This window comes from Nicotiana sylvestris, chromosome 8, assembly GCF_000393655.2.
Source record: "Nicotiana sylvestris chromosome 8, ASM39365v2, whole genome shotgun sequence".
In the NCBI taxonomy this organism is placed as follows: Eukaryota; Viridiplantae; Streptophyta; class Magnoliopsida; order Solanales; family Solanaceae; genus Nicotiana; species Nicotiana sylvestris.
The window spans coordinates 99,174,565-99,197,165 of NC_091064.1; the positions used below are offsets into that span (position 1 = coordinate 99,174,565).

At 37.8% G+C, this 22,601-nt stretch overlaps 2 protein-coding genes across 2 annotated transcripts; both read right to left on the reverse strand.

The window, feature by feature from the left end:
• Nucleotides 1–14,034: 14,034 nt before the first annotated feature.
• LOC138875438 (uncharacterized) lies at nt 14,035–15,375 on the reverse strand. The gene has a single exon (XM_070154266.1). It carries the CDS (start codon nt 15,373–15,375, stop codon nt 14,035–14,037), a length of 1,341 nt encoding a protein of 446 aa, XP_070010367.1.
• Nucleotides 15,376–15,387: 12 nt separating this feature from the next.
• On the reverse strand, nt 15,388–15,732 carry LOC104240583 (uncharacterized). The gene has a single exon (XM_009795447.1). It carries the CDS (start codon nt 15,730–15,732, stop codon nt 15,388–15,390), a length of 345 nt encoding a protein of 114 aa, XP_009793749.1.
• Nucleotides 15,733–22,601: the final 6,869 nt, after the last annotated feature.

Sequence of the window (22,601 nt, forward strand, 5' to 3'; positions counted from 1 at the left end):
CTGCACACACGGTGTAGGGAGTAATGTGAATATGCCAACTCAGTAAGCAATAAAGGTAAATAAAGACTCGGCAACAGTGACGAGCAATAAAACATATATATTTCATATCATGAAATCTCAATAGAATACAACATGCTTTTAAAATCAGAATTTGAATTAACTCAGCTCATTTAAATCCAGTTTCAGTAAAATCATTTAAAACATCTTTCAACAGTTTCAAACAAAGTGATAAAATAGAGAGTAAAAAAATGATGAAAACATAATCAGCCCCTCAGGCAAAACTCACTCGTATACAGCCCCTCGAGGAAACATGAATCATAAACATCCCTTTGGGCAAACATCATTGTCACTCATATACAGCCCCTCGGGCATACCTCATAATCACTCATAAATAGCCCCTCAGGCACAACATGAATCAAGAATATCCCCTCGGGAAAAATATCATATCACTCACTCAGGGTACCCGCGCACACTGAGGGTGTACAAGCTCCGCAGGGGATCCTACAGCCCAAGCGCTATAACAAGCCACCTCGTGACATAAATTAATCAGGCCCTCGGCCTTATAACAAGCCACTATATCAGTAACAACATGTTGTAGTGTGCAGCCCGACCCCATAAATATTCTCACAAAAATAAGCCCTCGGCCTCACTCAGTCATAAACCTCTCAAGCCACTCGGGCAATCAGTAAAACAGGGTGCTCAACCCAAAATAACATTTTTATGCATCAAAACGAAGTAATAAAGACTAAGTTTATGAAATTAGTAAACATAGCATGACTGAGTATAGATCTTAAATCAAAATAGTGAGAGGATATTAAGAAAAGGCCCCTAAGGGTCCAAACAGCTCTAGCACAAGGCCCAAATATGGCATTCAGCCCAATATACAGAAATTCTTTCTAAAACACACAAGTATCATATAATTTCAACTAAATAAGGAACTTATTGTTGCTACAGGATGAACCAAGTCACATCCCCAATGGTGCACGCCCACACGCCCGTCACCTAGCATGTGTGTCACCTCAAAAATAGTAAAACGATGCAAAATGTGGAGTTTCATACTCTCAGGACTAGATTTAAAATCATTACTTACCTCAAACCAGTCAAATATCTACTCTGTGATGCTCTTGCCCCTCGACTCGGCCTCCAATTGCTCCGAATCTATTCACAACCAGAATAATACCATCAACATGTGCCAATGAAAGGAATTCCACAAGGAAAACTATCAAATTATGCACAAATCCCGAAATCCTCTCAAACCCGGCCCCGGTCCCACGTCTCGAAATCTATCAAAAATCACAAAACTAGAAAGCTCTTTCACTCATGAGTCTATAAATACCAAATTCATCAAAATCCGACCTCAAATGGTCTCTCAAATCCTCAATTCAAACTCTCCAATTTCCAAGCCCTAACCCCTCAATTCTATCCCTAATTTCTTTTAATTACATGCTTAAACAACTGAAAATCATCATAATTACGAGTATTGAGTTCAAGTATCTTACCTCCACGAAAATCCCCTTGATTCACTCTTCAACACCTTTCAAAAAGATCCAAGTCCGAACAAGAATGGTGGAAAATGACCCAAATTTCGCGAAGTCTCCAATTTATAGGTTCTGCCCTGCAATACTGCATATGCGGTCCCACTCCCACATCTACAGGACCGCTCCTACAAAAACCATACCACTTCTGTGGAATTTCATTAAAAGCCCACTTCCGCTTCTGCGATATCCTGACGCATCCATGGTCATCGCAGATACGGGGACCAAGCCACATCTGCTATCCTATCTGTGCACCTGTGCCTCATACCCGCTTCTGCGGACCTCACACCTGCGGTTCCCACTCCACAGGTGCAGTTAAGACATAATCAGCAGCTTTAACTGTGTTACAAAATTTTCAAACTCTCTGATAACCATCCAAAATTATCTTGAGGCCCTCGGGACCTCAACCAAAAATACCAACAAGTCACATATCAACATTCAAAATTAGTCGAACCTTTGGAATACTCAAAACAATATCAAAACACCGAATCACCCTCGAATTCAAGCCTAAGAACTCTTACACTTTCAAATTCAGCAAATGATGTTGAAACTTACGAAACCTCGTCCGAATGACCTGAAAATTTTCACACACGTCACATATGGTACCATGAACCTACCCCAACTTCTGAAATTCCATTCCGACCCTGTTATCAAAATTTCTACTACCGAGCGTATATCGTCAAATTTCCAATTTCGCCAATTCAAGCCTAATTCCACCACGGATCTCCAAATCACATTCCGGACATGTTCCCAAGTCCAAAATTACCTAACGGAGCTAAAAATATTATAATAAAATCCAAATCCGAGATCGGCTACTAAAAGGTCAAAACTTAGTCAAACTTTTCAAATTTAAAGCTTCAAGTTGAGAATCATTCTTCCATATCTGTTTCGATTAACCTGAAAAACCAAAATCGACGATTTACATAAGTCATAATACATCATACGAGGCTAGTCATGCCCGAGAATTGGCGAGCAAAGTGCAAATTCTCAAAACGACCGATCGGGTCGTTACAACTCTATAATTCCACTAGCTTCAATTATGTGCAAGTCTTGATGTTAACTTACATACGGATGGCTAAGTTGATGCACGATGCCTTCCTAATTCGTAATTGAATCCTAATTGATGGTTGTTAAACTTTTTTGATTTTTTATACTAAAATCCCTTGTAAGACTATGTTCCTGCTCAAAATTTCTCTCTTCATGCTGAATCTTTTATGCCTAATTTTCTATTTCTCTATAAGTCATGTCCAAATGCTTAGCCTAATATACTAGCCTCAATACATGCCCGTTATGTGTGTCCAAACTGAATGATTTCTAATCATTATGTTTATGAATAGTTTGTTACTTGTACCTGTTGCTTATTCTGAGTTTGGCTTCTTTCCTTGTTCTATACTATCATGATAACCAACGCATGCCCAGAATGTGTTCTAATTCCTATTGAGACATTCCTACCCAACTTTTACCTTTCTGGAATTCTATTGCTCGATGTAATCTTGTTCCTATGCTATTTGTAACTCTATTATGTTTTCTTGACTTGCACAATCCTGTGTTCTTTAATATTAGTGAGACCTTTGAGTAAATCTCATAACCAGCCTTGTCTCATATATGTGGCAAATTAGTACAAGGTTTGATGTTTGTCTTTCTTATTGATGTGGAGTTGACCTATTGTATTTACTCTAGGTTTTTGGTATTGTAACTGATGCCCAGCATGTTAATGTTTTCTCAGTCTCAGCTAAGTGATTACTCGAGCATGAACTTGTTCTGTTATGTTGTTTTTTTTCACTAGACCTCCCTGTTAAAACTTTCATGTGAAGGGTATGCTCCGTTTGTTCTATGACTTTATTGGATTTTCATGTTTAAATCTTGTGTCTAAAGTTCTTTTAGGCTAATTCTAAATCATTTTACTTTTAAAACTCTTTGGAGTAGTTCACTATCTTATGATGGTCAGTCCTATTACTTTAGCTTTATTTCTGAGAATGCAAGCATGAACCTTCCTTGTGATCTTGTCAGTATTTCATGTGATCTTATTTATGTGCTTTGGGTAGAGCTGGTGTCTGTCACAACTTTAGAAGTTAAGTGTGAAAGGTTGTTTAATCAATTCCCTGAGTGGTTTGTCACTTGTGTGCTTAAGTTTGGAATCTGTTTGGCTAAGTTATTTGTTGGGCCTGGTGTTAGGACATATGTGTTATTGGATCTGGGCATTGGATTCAGGAAGATTCTACTATCTTTGTGAGACTAAGATTTGGGTCTGTTGGTTGGTGAGGATTCTGAAGGCCCAGAAATTTACTGGGTTATTTTATAGTGTGCTTATACTATACGATAAGGCCTGTATTTGTTTGAGTCCGTATTTTATCATCTTTGATTTTGTATTATTGATCTTTGGCATGTAACTTGTAATAACGAATAATTGGGGCATTAGTGCAATTGGGGATTGGGTTTGCTTTGTTCTTGCATAAAGGGTAGAGAACATGTCTATATGGTCTACTTGGTTTTTTTGCTATCATGTTTAACTCGCTCTACTTCTGCACGCTAATAGAAATCATATCTATAGGAGTTGCACACACCTCTAATTTATTTAATACTCGTACACTATCTCAAACATGCTACTAATTGTCATACTTGATCTCCATGTTATTACTGTGCATTCAGACAACATGCCTATAGGATGTATATTATATGCTTTTGTTAAGCTAGATATCATATCCATAGGACTTCAAATAACTAATTGATCGAATTGCTTTATTACTTTGGTGTGTTGTCCATCTAGATATCATGACTATAGGACACTAATCTCTTAATCAATTGCTTCTGCCATTTTATTACACTCCCACCTAGATAGCATGTCTATAGGAGTAAGTATGATAATAACAAGTTCAAATATCAACTGTTAGGAAATCTTACCTATAGAACATTGTTATCTGCCTAGAAAGCATGTCTATAGAATCAAACGCTGGTAATTCCCAGTCTCTAATAGCTTTCAATGCCTATTACGCAAACAACTTAGAAATCATGCTTATAGGACAATGTCACTAGCCTAAGATGCCTATTTATAAAATCAGTGCTAATGACCCCGAGTCTACAAATAGTTTACTGCCTCCTCGTCTAAGCCATTTAGAATAGCAACAATGCATATACATTACTGGAATCCAAAATCACCTAGAAACCATGTCTATATGACTTTAAATCTCGATTCTAAAATTATATATTGCCTAAACTGCCCGCGTGCATTTGTTTTTTATGTGTGGAGGCTAACTTGGACCTTTAATTGTCTTTATGTAAAGTCTTATATCTTTTGAATGACAATGCATATACATTATCATTCAAGAGAAGAGCTAAACTTTTGTTGCACTAGAAATTGAATGTTGAACTTTGAAATGAGCAATGCAAATGGAAGATAGAAGAGAAAGAGCTTGGAGTCCACCATGAACTACATGAAAGAATAAGATTCCTTGATGAGCGAAGTTAACTCTTGAGTCTCAAATATCACACTAGAATTAAATGAGATGAGCAAGATGCACCTTTTTTTTAAAACAAAATTGACACCTTGTTTAGAATGCATAAGTGTTGTGGGTAATTATTGGTCCCAACTGAATATAAATGACTTCTGGGTGACTCCTTGAAATGATCATACAATTTGAGAAGGAGAGGATTCATCTAGTTGTTTGAGGACAATCAAAGACTTAAGTTCGGGGGAGTTGATAACTATGGCTTTTACCCACTTATTAATACCCTTCCATTCACAAAAGCGGATATGACTTTGCAAAAGTGAATTGCACAGCCTCTTCCCAATCTTCGCAAATCCGAGGCTTGCATTTGTGAATAGGTCCTCACAAATGCGAGACCTACAGCGCAGCAAACCAGCAATCCTTCAACTATGCAAAAACAATCCACAATTTATCCGAAACTCACTCGAGCCTCTAGGGCTCTAATTTTAACATTCACAAGTATATTAACATCATACAAACTTGCTCGCAAGCTCAACTCATCAAAATAACGACTAAAATAAAGAATCACTCACCAAAACTCAAAATTTTAAAAGTTCAAACTCAATTTTCAACTTTTCACATAAAAGTGTCGAAATAGTCTTGGGTCACCCGAGACCCCGACCTAACATGCCTACAAGTCCAAATTCATCATACAAACCTACCGGAATCATCACAATATTGATTTAAGGTCGTTTACCAAAAATATTGACTGTGGTCAATTCTTGCCACTTTTAAAGTCAAAAATCACATTTTCTTTAAAAATTTGCATATAGACTTTTCGGAAAACAATACAGACCACAGACAATCATCAAATAAAGCTATGAACATTCTCAAAACACAAAAAGGGGAGCAGTACTCAAAACGACCTATCAGGTCATTACAATCTATTGCATAATTATTAACTTGAAATTGATATAGTTACCCAAAGCTTCAAATCCTATATCGCTCTGATAATGTGCTTCTGCTGTTGAAAAAAGTTAAAATAAAAAGTAAAATTGTTAAAAACAAATGTAAGCTGATGTACATCAGGAAAATAAAGCGAAACTTCCTTTAGTTTTTTGGTACTTTGAAAAGTGTCATCCATTGAAACTTACCTTAATTGAAGAAAAAGAGTCTACAAGCAGAACTAGATACTCTATAAGAATCTCTCTCTCAAAGGAGTGCAGTCATCAATCATCAAAACTTAGAAATACTACAAAATAAATAGTTTTTATAGGGGGTCTAGAAAAAGAGAAAATAAAATGGCCAAAGCCACAAATAGAAACCTAATGGGCAAAAAGTGAAAATAAGCCTGCAATTAAAAGTCTCTTTGGACATTGGTATGCTGCGATGTCTGTAATCCACTCAAATGTACTGCAAGCAAACTTAGTTGTTCTTATTTGGCTGTCTTTCGTTTTCTGCGAGGACTACAATCACAGTTCTTATGTGATAAACTTTCTGCAGCATTAATGTTGCGATTGCACCTACCGATGTTGTGATACAACTACTTATTGAAGCTTCATGGTGGACCCCCCCCTCCAACTCTCTCTTTCGATCACGTCAATGCTCGAGTTGACTTTGTGTACGGCCTCAAAATTGGACTCTGAACGCATCTCAAAGAGGTGAATTGGCTTTGTTTCTCCTTAAGGACTCAATATTGATCCTTCCATGATCATTTTAGTCAACCCTTAAAGCTATTGCAATCTCTTGGGTCTTGGATATTCTGAATGTGCTTGTCGGACTGTGGTCCTAATCCTTGGTGTCTACATGTGGATCTTCACAAAAAAAAACTATTCAATAGGGAGGTGATAGTTTATATGAGTCTACCAAACTATAGAGAGACCAGGTCCTCTATGAGGTTCCACTGATAACGCTAATAAAATAGTAAGTAAATAAGATAGAGAGTTTTATGTGGAAAAATCCCTGCTCAAGAGGATAAAAAAATCATGACCTACTCTAGTATGATTTTAACTTCACTATGAGCAATTTTTAGATTACAACCTATGCAATCTATGAATTAAACTCTTAATCCCTGACTAACTTATAATACACTTATTACAAGTCACTTTGCAATACACCTATTATAAAAACTTCAACTCATGACTAACTCTAGTCACGACACAAACACTATGGGTTTATGGTTTTACAAGGGGGTTCCTAAGCAATGCTTCTAGCTAAACAACTTAGGAATTACAATGAAGAACAATTACAAAGTTACAACTCAACAAGGACAACAAGATACTAGATCTAGGAACTGGTCCGTAGTAGTGTTAAACTTTGTTCTTGATGCACTTGAGAATTGAATGCTCGAATGTCAGATGGCTTGAATGTTTGAAGTAAATTCTCAAGTGTTCAAGTGATGTTTTGTTGTAACACTCTTGTTAATACAACTTGGATGACATCACTTTAATGATGTAATCACTTGGTTGGTTAAAGGACAAGTGACTGCAGAACTGTGTTGCACTATTTCTGTGTACTGTGCATGCAGTCACTTTCCAGCTGTACATGGTTGACTTTGTAGTGCTGTCAGGGAAACACAAGGGTATCAGGTCCTTGTGTTGGTTCTCTATCTTCTGTAGTTGTAGCAGTTCGCATTAGCTGGAGTCCGTTGATTTGCGATGTGTACCAAGTGTGTCAGATTCCTTATCTGGTTCTTTGACAGTAAGTTTGTTAGATCATTAAAACATAAAGTTAAGACATTGTAAACTCATCAATTTCCCCCTTTTTGATGACGACAAACTTAAAACGGATAACCCATGTTTAGAGAAAAATTAACCAGATGAAGCAACATGAACTTCACAAGTTCCCCCATGACTCTATGCATAGGAACTTCACAAGTTCCCCTTGACTCTATGCTTCCCCCTTAATCAGATCCATGTTTCAATTATACTTCCCCCTTTTGGTATCATTAAAAATACACAAGCAAGCAAGCAACATAAAGAAGTCTAGCCTAGCTACCTCATGCCACATATGTGCGCACAACATGATAGAAAAGAGAAACAGAGAAACATAAGCATTAGATAGCAAAAGAGAATAGTTTTTATATATAGAAAACATATGCCTTTGCTATATAGAAAAGGCAAAGATTGGACTATGTTCAGTGGGAGCAGTACAAGTACATCCCATCCATATCACAAAAAGAAACAAAAACAACTGCCAAGTTATCAAAACAAGAACATAAAATCTAGAAACTTGTCACTGAAAGGGCTGCCTAAGAGACACTAGGAGGAGAGGGTTTGGAAGCTTCAGCAAGAGTTTGGAGAACAAGATCTATTCGGGCATTCACCAATGTTTGCTCGGTGAGTAGTTTCTCTTTCAGGTTCTCCACTTGTGCCCTAAGATCAGCATTTTCTTTGGTCAAATGAGCTATCTCCTCATTTGACCCTGAGGCCCCTTGGGCCTGCTGACTTTCCAGGATAGTGTTCCACACCTTTAACTTTCGAATCTCCTTAGTTGCACTGTTTTGAGTATTGATGAGGTGAGAGATTGTTGAAGTACTGCCTACCCCTCCATTCTTTTCGATACACTCACATTCCTCCAAAGTTGTTTGAGAGAAGGTCTACTTTTTGGTCCCTACTTTGCATTGTCCCAATGGAACTTTGAAGAACTAAAAACGTGCTTAAGAAGAAACCCATATGGAAGACCATGGTTTCCATCTTTGAAAGTCACCACCTTCTGCATATGCTCAATCATGATAGTAGGCAAGTTTACAACTGTAAATCCATCCAGTAACTCCATCAGATACAAGTCAGATTTTGAAGTAATGGACTTCCTCCCAGCACGGGGTAGAAAAACCTTGTTCACCAGCTCAAACAATAACTGATAAACAGGAAGCAAGGCTTTCTTGTGAACCCGTTCCCCCTTCTGGTTTGCACCATTATTGACAATAGCATTCCTAAAGTTTGACCTACACACATATTTCATAGAAGACTTACTATCAGAAGGGACTTTAAGAATTTCCCCAAGAAGAGCAACATCAAACACAATATTCATCCCATTTACTAAAGCACAAATATGGTCAATGTCAACAGGAAAGAGGTCGGCATAGAATCTTTGGACCTCATCCTCATATACCTTGGGTGCATCTATTTGGAATAGATGCCCCTAACGTTGAAACTCAACCATCTCAATTACTTGTCTCATGCCAGCTATCTCAGAAATTGTTGGGTCAAAAGTGCGACCCAACAAGACCTTTTGGTGCCTCAAACGATTTGTAGTAGACCTACTCTCACTTTTCACTCTCTTTGCAAAAACAGGTTCCTTCACAGGTTCCAACTTCCTTTTTCCAGACTTCACACTTGATTTTGCTGTTCCACTAGACTTGTTCAACACATCCTCATCAGAAAAATATTGTTCACTCACAACATGTTTCAACTTTCCTCCTTTCATAACACCTTTCACCTTTGAACTAGGGGGAGTAACATCCTCCACTGAAGCAAATTATTTCTTCTTTTGAGATCTGTTAACCAAGGAATTGGGTTCCTCTTTTGTTTCCTCATTGACTTCCACCATAGAAATGTCCTTGTCACATACCACTTCTCCATTTTTCACCAATCTATTCTTTTTCTTCTTACTGCTCCTTTTGCTCTTTTTTAGGGTAGACTCAAAAGCCTATATTGCTTTCAACCTAGTAGAAGAGTTAGGACTGATAACTGCCCTCCTCTTGATAATGAAAGCATACATAGCAATGTTATCATGGTCTTGCTCATCACATGACCTCATGTCAGGAACCAGAATTTCCAAGGGCTCAATAACAAAATGTGGAGAGGGTGCAGGAGAAAAACTAACCTGGGAGGAGGATCCTTGACCCTTTTCCTCTGGAGAGGGGTCGGGTCCTTCACGAGAAGTCCTAGTAGTTTCTGCTGGTGCAGCGCTTTCAAAGAGCACCACAACTTCTTCTTCCACAAACCCTTGTGTCTTATTTCTTTGAGACTTGGGCACACCAGAGATTACCTCATGCACTATTCCATCTGTAGATACAACAAGTATGTGTGTGATGGTTTCCTCCTCGAGAGACTCCATGGGCGTCACTAACTCAGGAGTAAGAACAACTGAAGATTGATCAATACTAACCCCTAAGACCTCTACAATCTTTCGGACTTCACCCTGTTCTCCACCCTTGTTTTGGTCGGTGAGAATTTCAATTGATAGAGATGAATGATTATCGAATTTTGGGGTTTTTGGGGTCCATGATTAGGAGAAGGAGAGAGGTTTGAGATAGTCGTATGAGAACTAGAGGGTGTATGGAAATATGGGTTGGAGGTGTTTTCAGTGGTTGAGACAAGAATTGTGACAGAGGGTTCATCAGGGACGGAAGGCTCAAGGGTTTTCTTTGGGTGATCTCTACTAAAGAAGGGATTATCGGGTGAGATACAGTTGAGAAATTTTTAGAGTAGGTATGATGAGAGGAGTATGATCGTTCAAGAAGAAGAGAGGGCTTTAATAAGAGAAGATAATTATGAGGGAGAGAGAGAGAGAGAGAGACCGGTTCTGAAACGGAGGTAGTGTGTGGGAAATCACAACGTTTTAAAGGAAGATAAAAGGGATTTCAAATAAAAAGACGTGACAGCAGATTCTAAAAATGTGGATGACATGGCACTTGATTTTCGAACATTTTTAAGATATGTATGAAAAATGTACAGGACTACTAACTTGTGGTACAAGAACTAGGTTCTTGACCTGTCTTTGAAAATTTTAATCCTCTTTTACCACCTATGCAGTGCATCTAAAGCTTCTATAATCATCATGTGTGTCTACCTACAACAGTATTTAAGTGAGTTAGATTTGGCCAGAAAATACTTTAGTTAATGTTACATGTAGGTGACTTTCATAGCCAACTGATGGGAATCGGGTTCTCAATTAGGCGTTATTAACCCCAACTCCAGCCTATTTTTTTTTTCAAAATGTTCTCTGCTCAAAGCTTTGGTGAAGATATCTGCAATTTGGTCTTCTGTACTGCATTCATGTAGATAAGTCCTTTCTCCACATTGTCCCTCAGAAAATGATGTCTTACATCAATGTGCTTGGTTCTTTTATGTTGAACTAGATTCTTGGCCATGTTAAGTGTACTGGTGTTATCACATAGAAGAGGCACACAGTCATTATGCACACCAAAATCTTCAAATTGATGTTTGATCCATAAGAGCTGAGCACAACAGGAAGCTGTGGCTACATATTTTGTTTCGACTGTTGAAAGAGCCACTGAGTTTTGATTCCTTGTACCCCATGAGATGAGACATGATCCTAGAAAGTGAGCAATTCCAGAAGTACTTTTCCTATCCATAAGAAAACCTGCATAGTTAGCATCAACATACCCAATAAGATTAAAATTATCACCTGAGGGGTAGCACAGGACCAGGTCCTGTGTTCCCTTAAGATATCTCAGAATTCTTTTGGCAGCCTTCAGATGAGATTTGGGATTTGACTGAAACCTTGCACATAGCCCCATATTAAAGACAATACCAGGTCTACTGGTAGTGAGGTAGAGAAGAGACCTAATAATGCCTCTATATATGGTTTAATTCATAGAAGAGCCATATTCATCCATGTCCAGTCGAGTGGCAGTGGCAATGGGAGTATCTATCACTTTTGATGCTTCCATATCAAACCTTTTCAGGAGCTCCTTGATGTATTTCTACTGGCAGATGTATGTACCCTTTGTGGATTGCTTCACTTGAAGACCCAAGAATAAATTCAACTCACCAGTCATACTCATTTCAAACTCACTTCCCATGAGTTTTGCAAATTCTTCACACAGTGAATCGGCTTTTTCCCCAAAAATGATATCATCAACATACACCTAAATGATAAGCAGGTTCCTCCCCCATTTCTTCAGGAACAATGTGTTGTCAATTTTCGCTCTTGTAAAACTATTTTCTAAGAGGAATTTTGACATTGTTTCATACCAAGCTCGAGGAGCCTACTTCAACCCATACAATGCCTTGTCCAGTTTTACCACATATTCAGGGTGTTCATGACATTCAAACCCTGGAATTTGCTTTACATAGACTTCTTCCTTAAGAAATCCATTCAAAAATGCACTTTTGACATCCATTTGGAACAGAGTGAATTCCATATGTGATGCAAAAGTGATTAGGATTCTAATAGCTTCCATGCGAGCAACCGAAGCAAATGTCTCATCATAATCAATTCCTTTCTCCTGATTGTAACATTGAACCACTAGCCTAGCCTTGTTCCTTATAGTGTTTCCATGTCCATTAAGCTTATTCCTGAATACCCACCTGGTTCCTATGATGGTTCGATCTGAGGGTCTAGTTACTAGGTTTCATACATTGTTCCTTTCAATCTGATGCAACTCATCTTGCATGGCTGCAATCCAGTCTGCATCCTTTAAGGCTTCCTTGATGTTTTTGGCTTCTATTTGGGAAAGAAAGGTCGAGAAAGCAAGTGAATTTCTGGCTTTTGATCGGGTTTGCACACCTGAATCTATAGGGGTAATTATGTTGTCAAGAAGACGGGAGATTTTGTGTTTCCAGTTTGGGTACTTGAACCTCATTTCTAGAGGAGCTGGGTAGATCTAAATGGTTCCCTTGTATTCTTCTCTCAGCTACTTATGGAGAATTGTACACTACATCAACCACTCTTTCTTCAGCTTTAGTGGTTGTAATTGTGGTACCTGGTTCCCTTGAGAAAGAAACTGCATTGTCTCCACTTGGCTCCTTCACTTGACTCATCATATCTACCTTTCCATTTGTCATGTCGATGACTTCACCTGGAACAAGTAAGGTTCTCTATCTTGATCATCCTTGTTGATTTTCTCACAGGGGGATAGGACTTGTCAAAGATTACATGAACACCTTCCTCAACACATTGAGTCTATTTGTTGTATATCTTGGAAGTTTTTCTTTGAGAAGAATACCCCAAAACGATTCCTTCATCACTATTGGCATCAAATTTTCCAAGATAATCCTTTCCACTTGGATTTTCTTTACAAAGGATAAGAATACTTCAAAGGTTTCATCTTTTGTTCTAAGAAACAGAGCCCAAAGTGAATCTGGAGTAGTCATCCACTATCATAAAGATGTACCTTTTCGCTCCCCTTCTTTGCACTCTCATAGGTCCACACAGATCCATATGAAGGAGATCAAGTGGTTTTGAGGTGCTGACATCTTTCTTTGACTCGAATGAGGAATTCACATGCTTCCCTCTAGCACAAGCATCACAGACTATGTGTTCTTTGAACTTTGACATGGGCAGACCACGAACCAGGTCCTTCTGAACTAGTTTATTTAGAAGAGAGAAGCTTGTATTCCCCACTCTTCCATGCCAGAGTTCAGCATCATCATCAACAGCTTTCAGGCAACTCAGATCACCACTTTGTATAGATTTGAAATCAGCAACATAGATGTTTTGTATCTTTTGGCCACAAGTACCACTTCACCAGTTACCAGATTTGTAAGTGTGCATATCTTAGACAAGGACTCCACCTTGTTTCCTTTATCACAAATCTGAGAAACACTCAATAGACTATACTTAAGACCATTAACATAGTATACATTCTCAATTGAGTGAGTGACTTTTCAACTTTTCCAACAACAAGAATGTACCCCTTTTCCCATTTTCAAATGATACACTCCCTCCTTGCAGGGCTTTTTGTGAAAGAAAGTCCATAGTATTTCCAGTCATGTGCTTTGAGCAACCACTGTCCATGAACCATTGTTGACTTCTTCCTTTCACTGTTCCCTACACAAAAAAATCAAGGGTTAGATTTAGGAACCCAAGAAAGTTTGGGTCCCTTGTAATAAGCAAGAGGATGAATAAGTGCTCTTTTAGTCCATGCAGATAACATGCGTTTTTTATGAGTGGCACCTGGTCCTTTTTCAGCAGTTACTTTCTCAGCAAAAACATTGTTTTTCTTCAGAGATTAAACCCTGGCTTGGCAATTTTCCTTGAAATGCCCATTGTTCCCACAGTGGTTGCATAGCGAATTATCGGGTACAGTAACATATTTGCGGTGGGGGTTATAAAGAGTTTTCTCCTTTTGAAACCTTATTCCCTGCCTGTTACCGCCATTATTAACATATATACATGGCAGTAATAGCTTCCGAGGACCAGGTCTGTTTAAGAGACTTCTGAAGATTATTCTTTAGTCTTTCCAGTTCTACTTGGATCTGCCTATTTTTCTCAAGTTCAGCACACAAATTAGTTCTCATAGCAACTAACTCTTTTTCAAGCTTAATGTGTGCCTCACTAGCTATCTCTTTCCCCTTTTCAGAATTTCCAGGCCTACACTCAGCTACAAGTTCCTCTATTATTTCCTTTAAGTCTATAATCACTACTAGAAGGTCATCTCTCTCCTGCTCAATAGCATTCACTTTTTCCATTAAGGACTCTTTTTCTTTAATAAAATTCTCAATGGTTTCCTTTAAGTCAACAACTACAACCACTAAATCATCTCTTTCATGTTCCACACTAGCAATTTTTTCAGTTAGAACCACTTTTTCATTCTCAAGATTACTTATTCTTTCCTTCAGATCAACTACACACACTACCAGATCATCTCTAGTTTGTTCAGCTTCTCCTAGTTCTAAGGTCAGGGTATCTTTATCCTCAACAAGACTATGATAGGCATCAATTAATACACTTGCTAATGACATGAGTTTCTTAGGGGAGTAGGATTTCAGATTTATCTGAACATCCCTAAAGCTTATCTCATTATTGTCATCATCCTCATCATCATCTGATTGAGCCATCAAAGAAAATGTTGAATCATATTCATTTTCTTCAATTTCAACTGCCATCATAGAACTGTCACCTACATCAGTTTCTTCTTCAGACTCACTGGAGGAATCTCCCCATGTTGTAAGAGCTTGCTTCACCACATTGTCAGCATATCTCTTCCTTTTGAAGTGTTTGTCAGGAACCGGGTTCCTCTTTGCTGCTTTATCAGGATTGTATTTGGAGCGTTCTTGCTTAATAAGAGGGCAATCTTTGATGAAGTGCCTTGGCTTCTCACATTTATGGCAGAGATCATAGTTCTTTAGTCTGCTTGAGTTGCCCTTTTTTAGTATTCCACCATTTCTTCTGACCATCTTCTGAAATCTTTTGATTAAGTAAGTCATGTCACTGTCCTTCTCACTTGAGTCATTGCTTTCAACTTTGAGTACCAGGTTCTTTTTCTTCTTTGGTTCTCTTCTTTCACTGTCTATCTTTCTTTTCATTTCGTAGGTTTTCAAATTTCCAACTAGCTTGTCTATCGTCGGCTCTTGCAGGTCTTTTGCTTCAGTAATAACATTCACTTTACTTTCCCATGAACTAGGCAGGATGCTAAGAATTTTCCTCACGAGCTTGTTCCTGGGAATGACTTCACCAAGTGAGTGTAACTCATTTATAATGGAAGTGAATCTTGTGTGCATGTCTTGAATAGATTAATCGTCTTTCATCCTAAAGAGCTCATACTCAGTGGTAAGCTTATCAATCGTAGATTGCTTTACTTGAATGATTCCCTCATGTGCTATTTGTAAAGCTTCCCATATCTCCTTGGCTGTTTGACAAGCCGAGATCATGTTGTAATCATCAGGTCCTATGCCACACACCAAAATTTTCTTGGCACAAAAATTTTTCTCCATAGTTTTCCTATCTGCGTCGGTGTATTCTTTCCTGGTCTTTGGCATCATCAATGGAAGATCTCTGACACTCGTTGTTGGGATATAAGGACTATCACATATGACATCCCACAACTCAAAGTCTTCTGTCATAATAAAATCATGCATTCTCGTCTTCCACCACCCATAGTATTGCCCATTGAACCTGGGTGGTCTGTACGTAGATTGACCTTCTTCAAAATTTGGTGGAGCAGCTATATGGATCCTTCCTAGGTGTTATCCTGATAGGAGGAACCCGCTCTGATACCAATTGATAGTTTATATGAGTCCACCAAACAATAAATGATGTAATCACTTGGTTGGTCAAAGGACAAGTGACTGCAGAACTGTGCTGCACTGTTTCTTTGTATAGTGCAGGCAGTCACTTTCCAGCTGTACACAGTTGACTTCGTACTGCTATCAGGGAAACACAAGGGTATCAGGTCCTTGTACTGGTTCTCTATCTTCTGTAGTTGTAGCTGTTCACACTAGCTGGAATCCGTTGATTTGCGATGTGTACCAAGTGTGGCAGGTTCCTTATCTGGTTCTTTAACAGTAAATTTGTTAGATCATCTAAACATCAAGCTAATACATTGTAAACCCATCAGGAGGGTAAAATGGGCTTTACCGCGGGTGAATCCATATTAATCCGGGGTGGGGGGAGATAATGAGTTCCGAATATCAAATGGTTACACCGGGAAAAAAAATATAATCGATAGTATGCCTGACAATAATAATCAGGGAACAATCCTGTTCACTCACCAACATCATTTCCTTCCTCCCCTTTAAAGAATAAACACTAATCCATGTTAGTGATCATTCTAGAAATATGAGTACTTTGACCCAAAAACAGGTCAAATTCCTCATGTATGTCAAACTGCTCAAGTGTTGATATGTTTAGTTACAACCATTCTAAAGCTCTAGCTTTTTAAGATGGCAATGGTTAAAACATACGTCAAAGCAGCAGTGATCAGTGGCAGTCGATTCCAGCAAGGTCTATGTCTTATTAACTGAAAACCATTCTGAAAGCTCAGTTACTGGAGCTAAACAGATGTGTGTAAGTTCAATATATAAAGGGTGAAGCAGCCATATATCATCCATCATTTGCATATATGATACTATTGGTCCACGCAAGACAGAGGTCCGAAAAGAAATTTATCACCTCACGAAAGAAAATAAAGTAGAAAACCACAAAGGAAATAAAAGTCTGTAAGGGATATCAACAAAATTAAGGTACAGCGGAGTTGCACATAATTTCTAGTAGCAACACAAAAGCTAGAACGTTGTTCCGAAGTGGAAACCACGAGGGCTACCTAATAGCCTAAAATTGATAAGGAGATGGCATGAAAAAATTGCATAGTGGAAGATAGATTAAACAATGTTACATGAAAAAATTGCATAAATCATGATCAAGATCCTGCAACTGAATTGTTACATGAAAACAATGTTCTGACAAATAGAGTATCAAAGAAGAAACAGAAAGCAGTTAATTCATTGGAGGGAAAAATTGAAACCCATACTAAAAGCGATGATAGGGCTTGGAAGTTGAACCAAGCAGGCATGAAAGGTAAATTCGAATAGTGATAAAGGCATGAGTACATCACAATGGTCTATGAACAAGGCAGAGCATGTTAATACATAATTGATCACTTTACTTTATCTGTCAAGATTAATTGTCGTTTGCAACAAATTGAATGTTATGAAAGAAGTTTCATCATCACATTTTCCTAGTCATTCATATTCCCAAATGTTCCTGACAACTCAATCTCAATTGTTTCTCAAAATATTCCTTCACTTATGGTAATTTTCCTTTGTATTCGTGTTCTATGAATACAATATTCAGCAAAAGGCTATGTTATATGGATCATTTTGTCTTGATTCTAACTGTGGTTTAGTGACATTAGTTGAACTAGACCGACAAACCAAAATACCATAAAGAACAGAGTTTCTCCAAAGAAATCAGAGCTAGATTATGCGATATATCCAATTATTGTGCTCCCACTAGTAATACTAAAGCTATGTTATATGGATCATCCGTCTTGATTCTACATGTGTTTTAATGACATTAGTTGAACTAGACCGACAAATCAAAAATACATCACGGCCGAATTTTCTTTAGAAATATACGAGCTAGATTCTTCTATCTATCTAATTATTGTGTTTCCACTAGGAACTTTCTCTTTTATATGTACCAAGCAATAATTAAAAAAAAAGGCTATGTTATACGGATCATGTTCCTTGATGCACCTGTGGTTTAATGATATTAGATGAACTAGAAAGACAAACCAAAAAAAAAAAAACATTAAGCAGAATTTTTCTGTAGAAATATTAGAGCTAGATGCTGTGAATCCCTCTTTACACTATCAAGATTATCCTATAATGAACATAGATTACCCTACCTTCAGTGGTTAAAAGATTCATGATCTGGAAAGTGAAAATCATTTGCAGAATCTAAGGCACTAAGAAGCTTACATTCCTATTTTTCCATTTATATTATCAACAATGGTTTGAGATCAACTTAGAAAAAAGAGATCGGGCCAGCAGGGCCCGTACACAATAAGTAAAGACCATTCTAAATGTTTAAGTTCCTGTAAATGCTAAATCATTGTATACGATCGAAGCCGGATTCGTCTATTGTGTGACCAATCGAGACTGAAACATGACAGGTTGAGGCTCGACCTCGGGTTATATCGAACAATTGTGCGAAGTTAAATTGTTGAGTTCATGACCCCGGGACCGAACAAGATCGAGACCAAACAAGATCGAGGGAAATTAGCCGAGCCAAATAATAGAAGCCGAAATATCCGCAATCGGTTGGAGATCACGGCGGAAATCTCGGCACATAACAAGGAAAGACCGATTAATTAGCAAATCATGAAATTTTTACCTGGCATAAAATTATATCAAGAGTAGTATACCCCTACTTTATACAGGAAGGAGCGGACCCACCTTGTATCAAGTGGGTTCAACTGAACCCGATTTGTCGTAAATTTTAAATATTTTGATATGTAAATTTTGTGTGAAAACAGTAATATATATATATATATATATATATATAATGAACCTAGCCTGAACGACTGTCGTTGATGGTTCTGTGGTCAAGCTGGTTCATTTTAGTGTGAAGGGACATGAGTTAGATTCTGCACTGTGCGGCTACCAGTTGGATATTTTTTATAATTTGAAGTCTATTTTTTACACTGTGCTCTTTATGTTTATTTTAGTACTTTTATACCTTAAATAGTTCTGTACTTTTTTCCTCTTTTGGTGTTACGTGAAGGTGAGCTAGTTTTATATTTTTTCTTAGTTATTGTTTTAGTAAATTATTTGTTTATTTACTTTTATTTTGTTTATGGTTTTTTAAAGGGCTAGATTAATTGGGAGTAAAACATAAATTTTTAAATAGAAGTCTGTAAAGGAAACTTTCTTATACTTGGTTAAAGATTGTAAGAGTTTTTTTATAAAATTTAGTGGAACATTAAGAAAAATGGATATTTCCTTTCTAACCATTTTTTATGTAGAAAAAAAGCACCTGAAAATGACATTTTTCAGCGGCATGATGGTAAAAAAGAGCAACATACAAAATTCACTTTGTTATACATGGAAATCTCTACTGTCGATTGTTATCACAAAAATATTGCATTGTTAAATTGAACCTACTTGAACAAAATTCTAGGTGTATTGGGAAAAATTGTATTTAAATATAAAGCTGACGTGTCGAGACACGTAGACTGGTCAAATTGTCAAAAAATTACAACTAGCCAAGAGGCACGAGTTGCAACAGATACGAGCAAATGGCAGAGGAAGAGGCACGGGGTAGTGATTCAAATAACTCAACGCCCGTATCTATCTAAGTCATTTATGTCCGAGAATCAAAAGGAATGAATCTGACAATAGAAAATAGTGCAGATACAGCATTTAATAGGCATTAAATGTGGAATACATTAGAGAATTTGTATTGAATGTAATGATTATGTAACGTAGCATTCAATGTCTTTAATTACTCATAATAGCCTCATTATGATTTGGGCAAAACGTATATCTCCAAGATATCTATAAAAGGGAGATATCTGATCAATTGTAAGGACACGAAACACTATTGGAATAAACTTTGGTTTACTTGTTTTTCTCTTGATTACTCTCTTGCTACCTAAATTACTTCCTTTATACATTCTTTTGATTATCAGTAACCCGTGTTCTTCTAAATTCTAGCTTTGATTAAAATTTTAATTTTTGGTTAAGCAAATTGGTTCTGTTACCGGAAAACTGATAATCTATTTTCTTTTCACTTAACTTTCCTTGTTGTATCAACTATGTCGAACAACAGTGATAACACTCAAGGAAACCAAGAGAACCAACAAAATCAGGGAGATCCACAGAATATTAACACTCAAGTTCCTACTCCACGAGACTCTCCATGGCAATCTCGTGAGGGTACTTCTGATGAGTCTCAAATAAACGAGCATGCTCAATTTGAAAATGCTGAAGCTGTTGATGAAGCTTTGCAAAAATTAATTGTTGCTCAGGTCAACAAAGCTGTTGAGGCACTTGTTAACCAGTTACTTGTTGCAACACCCACACCTACTCCAAATAATAACACTTTGGAAAACCCTCGTTCCGGGCTTGTTAACTCAGGCAGCGGTGGAACTCTCAGTGAATCACAGGAGAGAGAACCAGGTAATGTAATTAATTCTGATTTATAAAATTTAGTACTAATCTTGCAGAAACAGCTCAAGGAGCAAAGTGAGCGCATAGAGCAGATACCCGGGGTACCGCCCACAATCAAAGGGGTAGATATGGATAGATATTCGCAACAACCCTGGAAGCCAAGTGTTGTTCCACTCCCAATTCCAAAAAAGTTCAAAACGCCTAATATTCCAAAATATGATGGAATAACAGACCCACGAGATCATGTGACTGCATTTACAACGGGCGTCAAAGGCAACGATTTGACTAAGCAGGAGATTGAATCAGTATTAGTCAAAAAATTTGGTGAAACGCTCACCAAAGGAGCGCTAACATAGTATTCTCGTTTACCCAAAAATTCTATAAATTCTTTTGCTGAGCTTGCAAATTCTTTCATCAAAGCACACTCGGGAACTCAAAAAGTAGAGAAAAGAATGGAGGATATTTTCAAAATCAAGTAAGGGGACTCAGAACTGCTTAGAGAATTCGTGGACAGATTTCAACGTGAAAGAATGACATTACCACGTGTACCTGACAACTGGGAAGCTATAGCTTTCACAAGTAGTTTGAATGAAAAAATCTCGGAAGCTACGAGGAAACTCAAGGAAAGCCTTCGAGAATTCCAAGCTACAATATGGAATGATGTCTAAAACAGGTATAGCGTGAAGCTGAGGATTGAGGAAGATACTATTCCACGATTTCAAAAAGAAGAAAAGGTAAGTTCGAGACGTACGGAGACCGAAAAAAGATTCGGTAAAAACAGGTACAAGCCTTACATGGGACCTGCGGGAAAGGACTCATGGTCAAAGCAGGATAATCAAAGGTACGATCACAGATCAAGAAACAGAGACTCAGGTTCTTCATCAAGATTCAGGAACGAGCGAAACAACTATGAGTCACGAGATGATAATAGAAATTTAAAAGCGAGATTCGGTGGTTACAACTTCAACATCAGCACCTCCGACCTCGTAGCTGTTTTGAGAAGCATGGGAGACAAGGTTCGATGGCCAAAGGAAATGATATCAAATCCAAAAAGGCGCAACCCTGACCATTGATGCGAGTTTCATAATGACCACGGACATAAAATAGCAAATTGCAGATTTTTACAAAGTGAAGTTGATCATTTATTAAAACAAGGATATCTTACTGAGTTGTTCAGTGAGAAAGGAAAGCAAGCTTACATGAAGAACAAGCAGGAGGCTCCAAAACCACCTTCTCCCAAAAGAACTGTCAACGTTATAAGTGGGGGTGAAGACGTCAATGGTATATCATATACTGCAACTAACAAAATGTCCAAAGTAACAATTACCCAAGGGAAACAGGTGAGGCATGTTTTAGAGGAAGACAACATTACATTCAATGATGCAAATGCATATGGCGTATTAACCCCTCCTAACGACGCACTGGTAATATCTTTAATTGTACATGATACTAATGTGAAACGAGTTTTGATTGATCCAGGTAGTTACGTGAACATTATTTTGCTAACAGTATTACGTGAGATGCAAGCTGCAGATAAAGTGATACCAAAGGCGCATACTCTATCTGGATTTGATAATTCTAGTGTCCTCACAAAAGGAGAGGTAACACTCACCATATCCTCTGAAGGAGTCGTCAAAGATACAAAGTTCTAGGTGGTAGATATGGAGGTGGCTTACAATATGATTTTTGGGAGACCATGGATCCACGAAATGGATGTTGTTCCTTCAACCTTGCATCAAGTTATTAAATTTCCATCGCCATTGAGAATCTATCAAATTCGTGGAGATCATCATATAGCCAGGGCTATCAACTCTGTTGTAAATACAAGCACGAGAAATGAAGGTATATAGCAATCATAGAAGGCAGTTGAGGACACCACAACACAAACCTCAACTGAACAAGGGCAAACAAATGTAGATTCAAGGCCTGATACCATTCAAGAACCAGAAGAGAATGAAAATATCAAAACAACAATAGAGAAATTAGAACCTGTCATGTTATTTGCTCAATGGCCTGATAAAAATGTCTATGTTGGAGCCAATCTTAGCCAAGGTATGAGAGGTAAGTTAAATTGAATTTTTGAAAACTAACGTGGACTGCTTTGCTTGGTCCCACTCTGACATGACAGGAATACCACAGGAGGTGATGACTCATAAACTAAATGAAGATCCATCATACCCTCTTGTCAAGCAAAAGAAAAGAAAGCAAGGAACTTTCAAGAATCAGGTGATTCAAGAAGAAGTCCAATAATTGCTAAAAATTGGTTTCATTCGTGAGGTAAAGTATCCTAACTAGTTAGCTAACACTGTTGTAGTTCCAAACAAGAACGGTAA

Coding starts and splice junctions, on each gene's coding strand:
- LOC138875438 (XM_070154266.1), bottom strand. CDS start 15,375: ATGCACACAAGATTCACTTCCATTATAAATGAGTTACACTCACTTGGT.
- LOC104240583 (XM_009795447.1), bottom strand. CDS start 15,732: ATGCATGATTTTATTATGACAGAAGACTTTGAGTTGTGGGATGTCATA.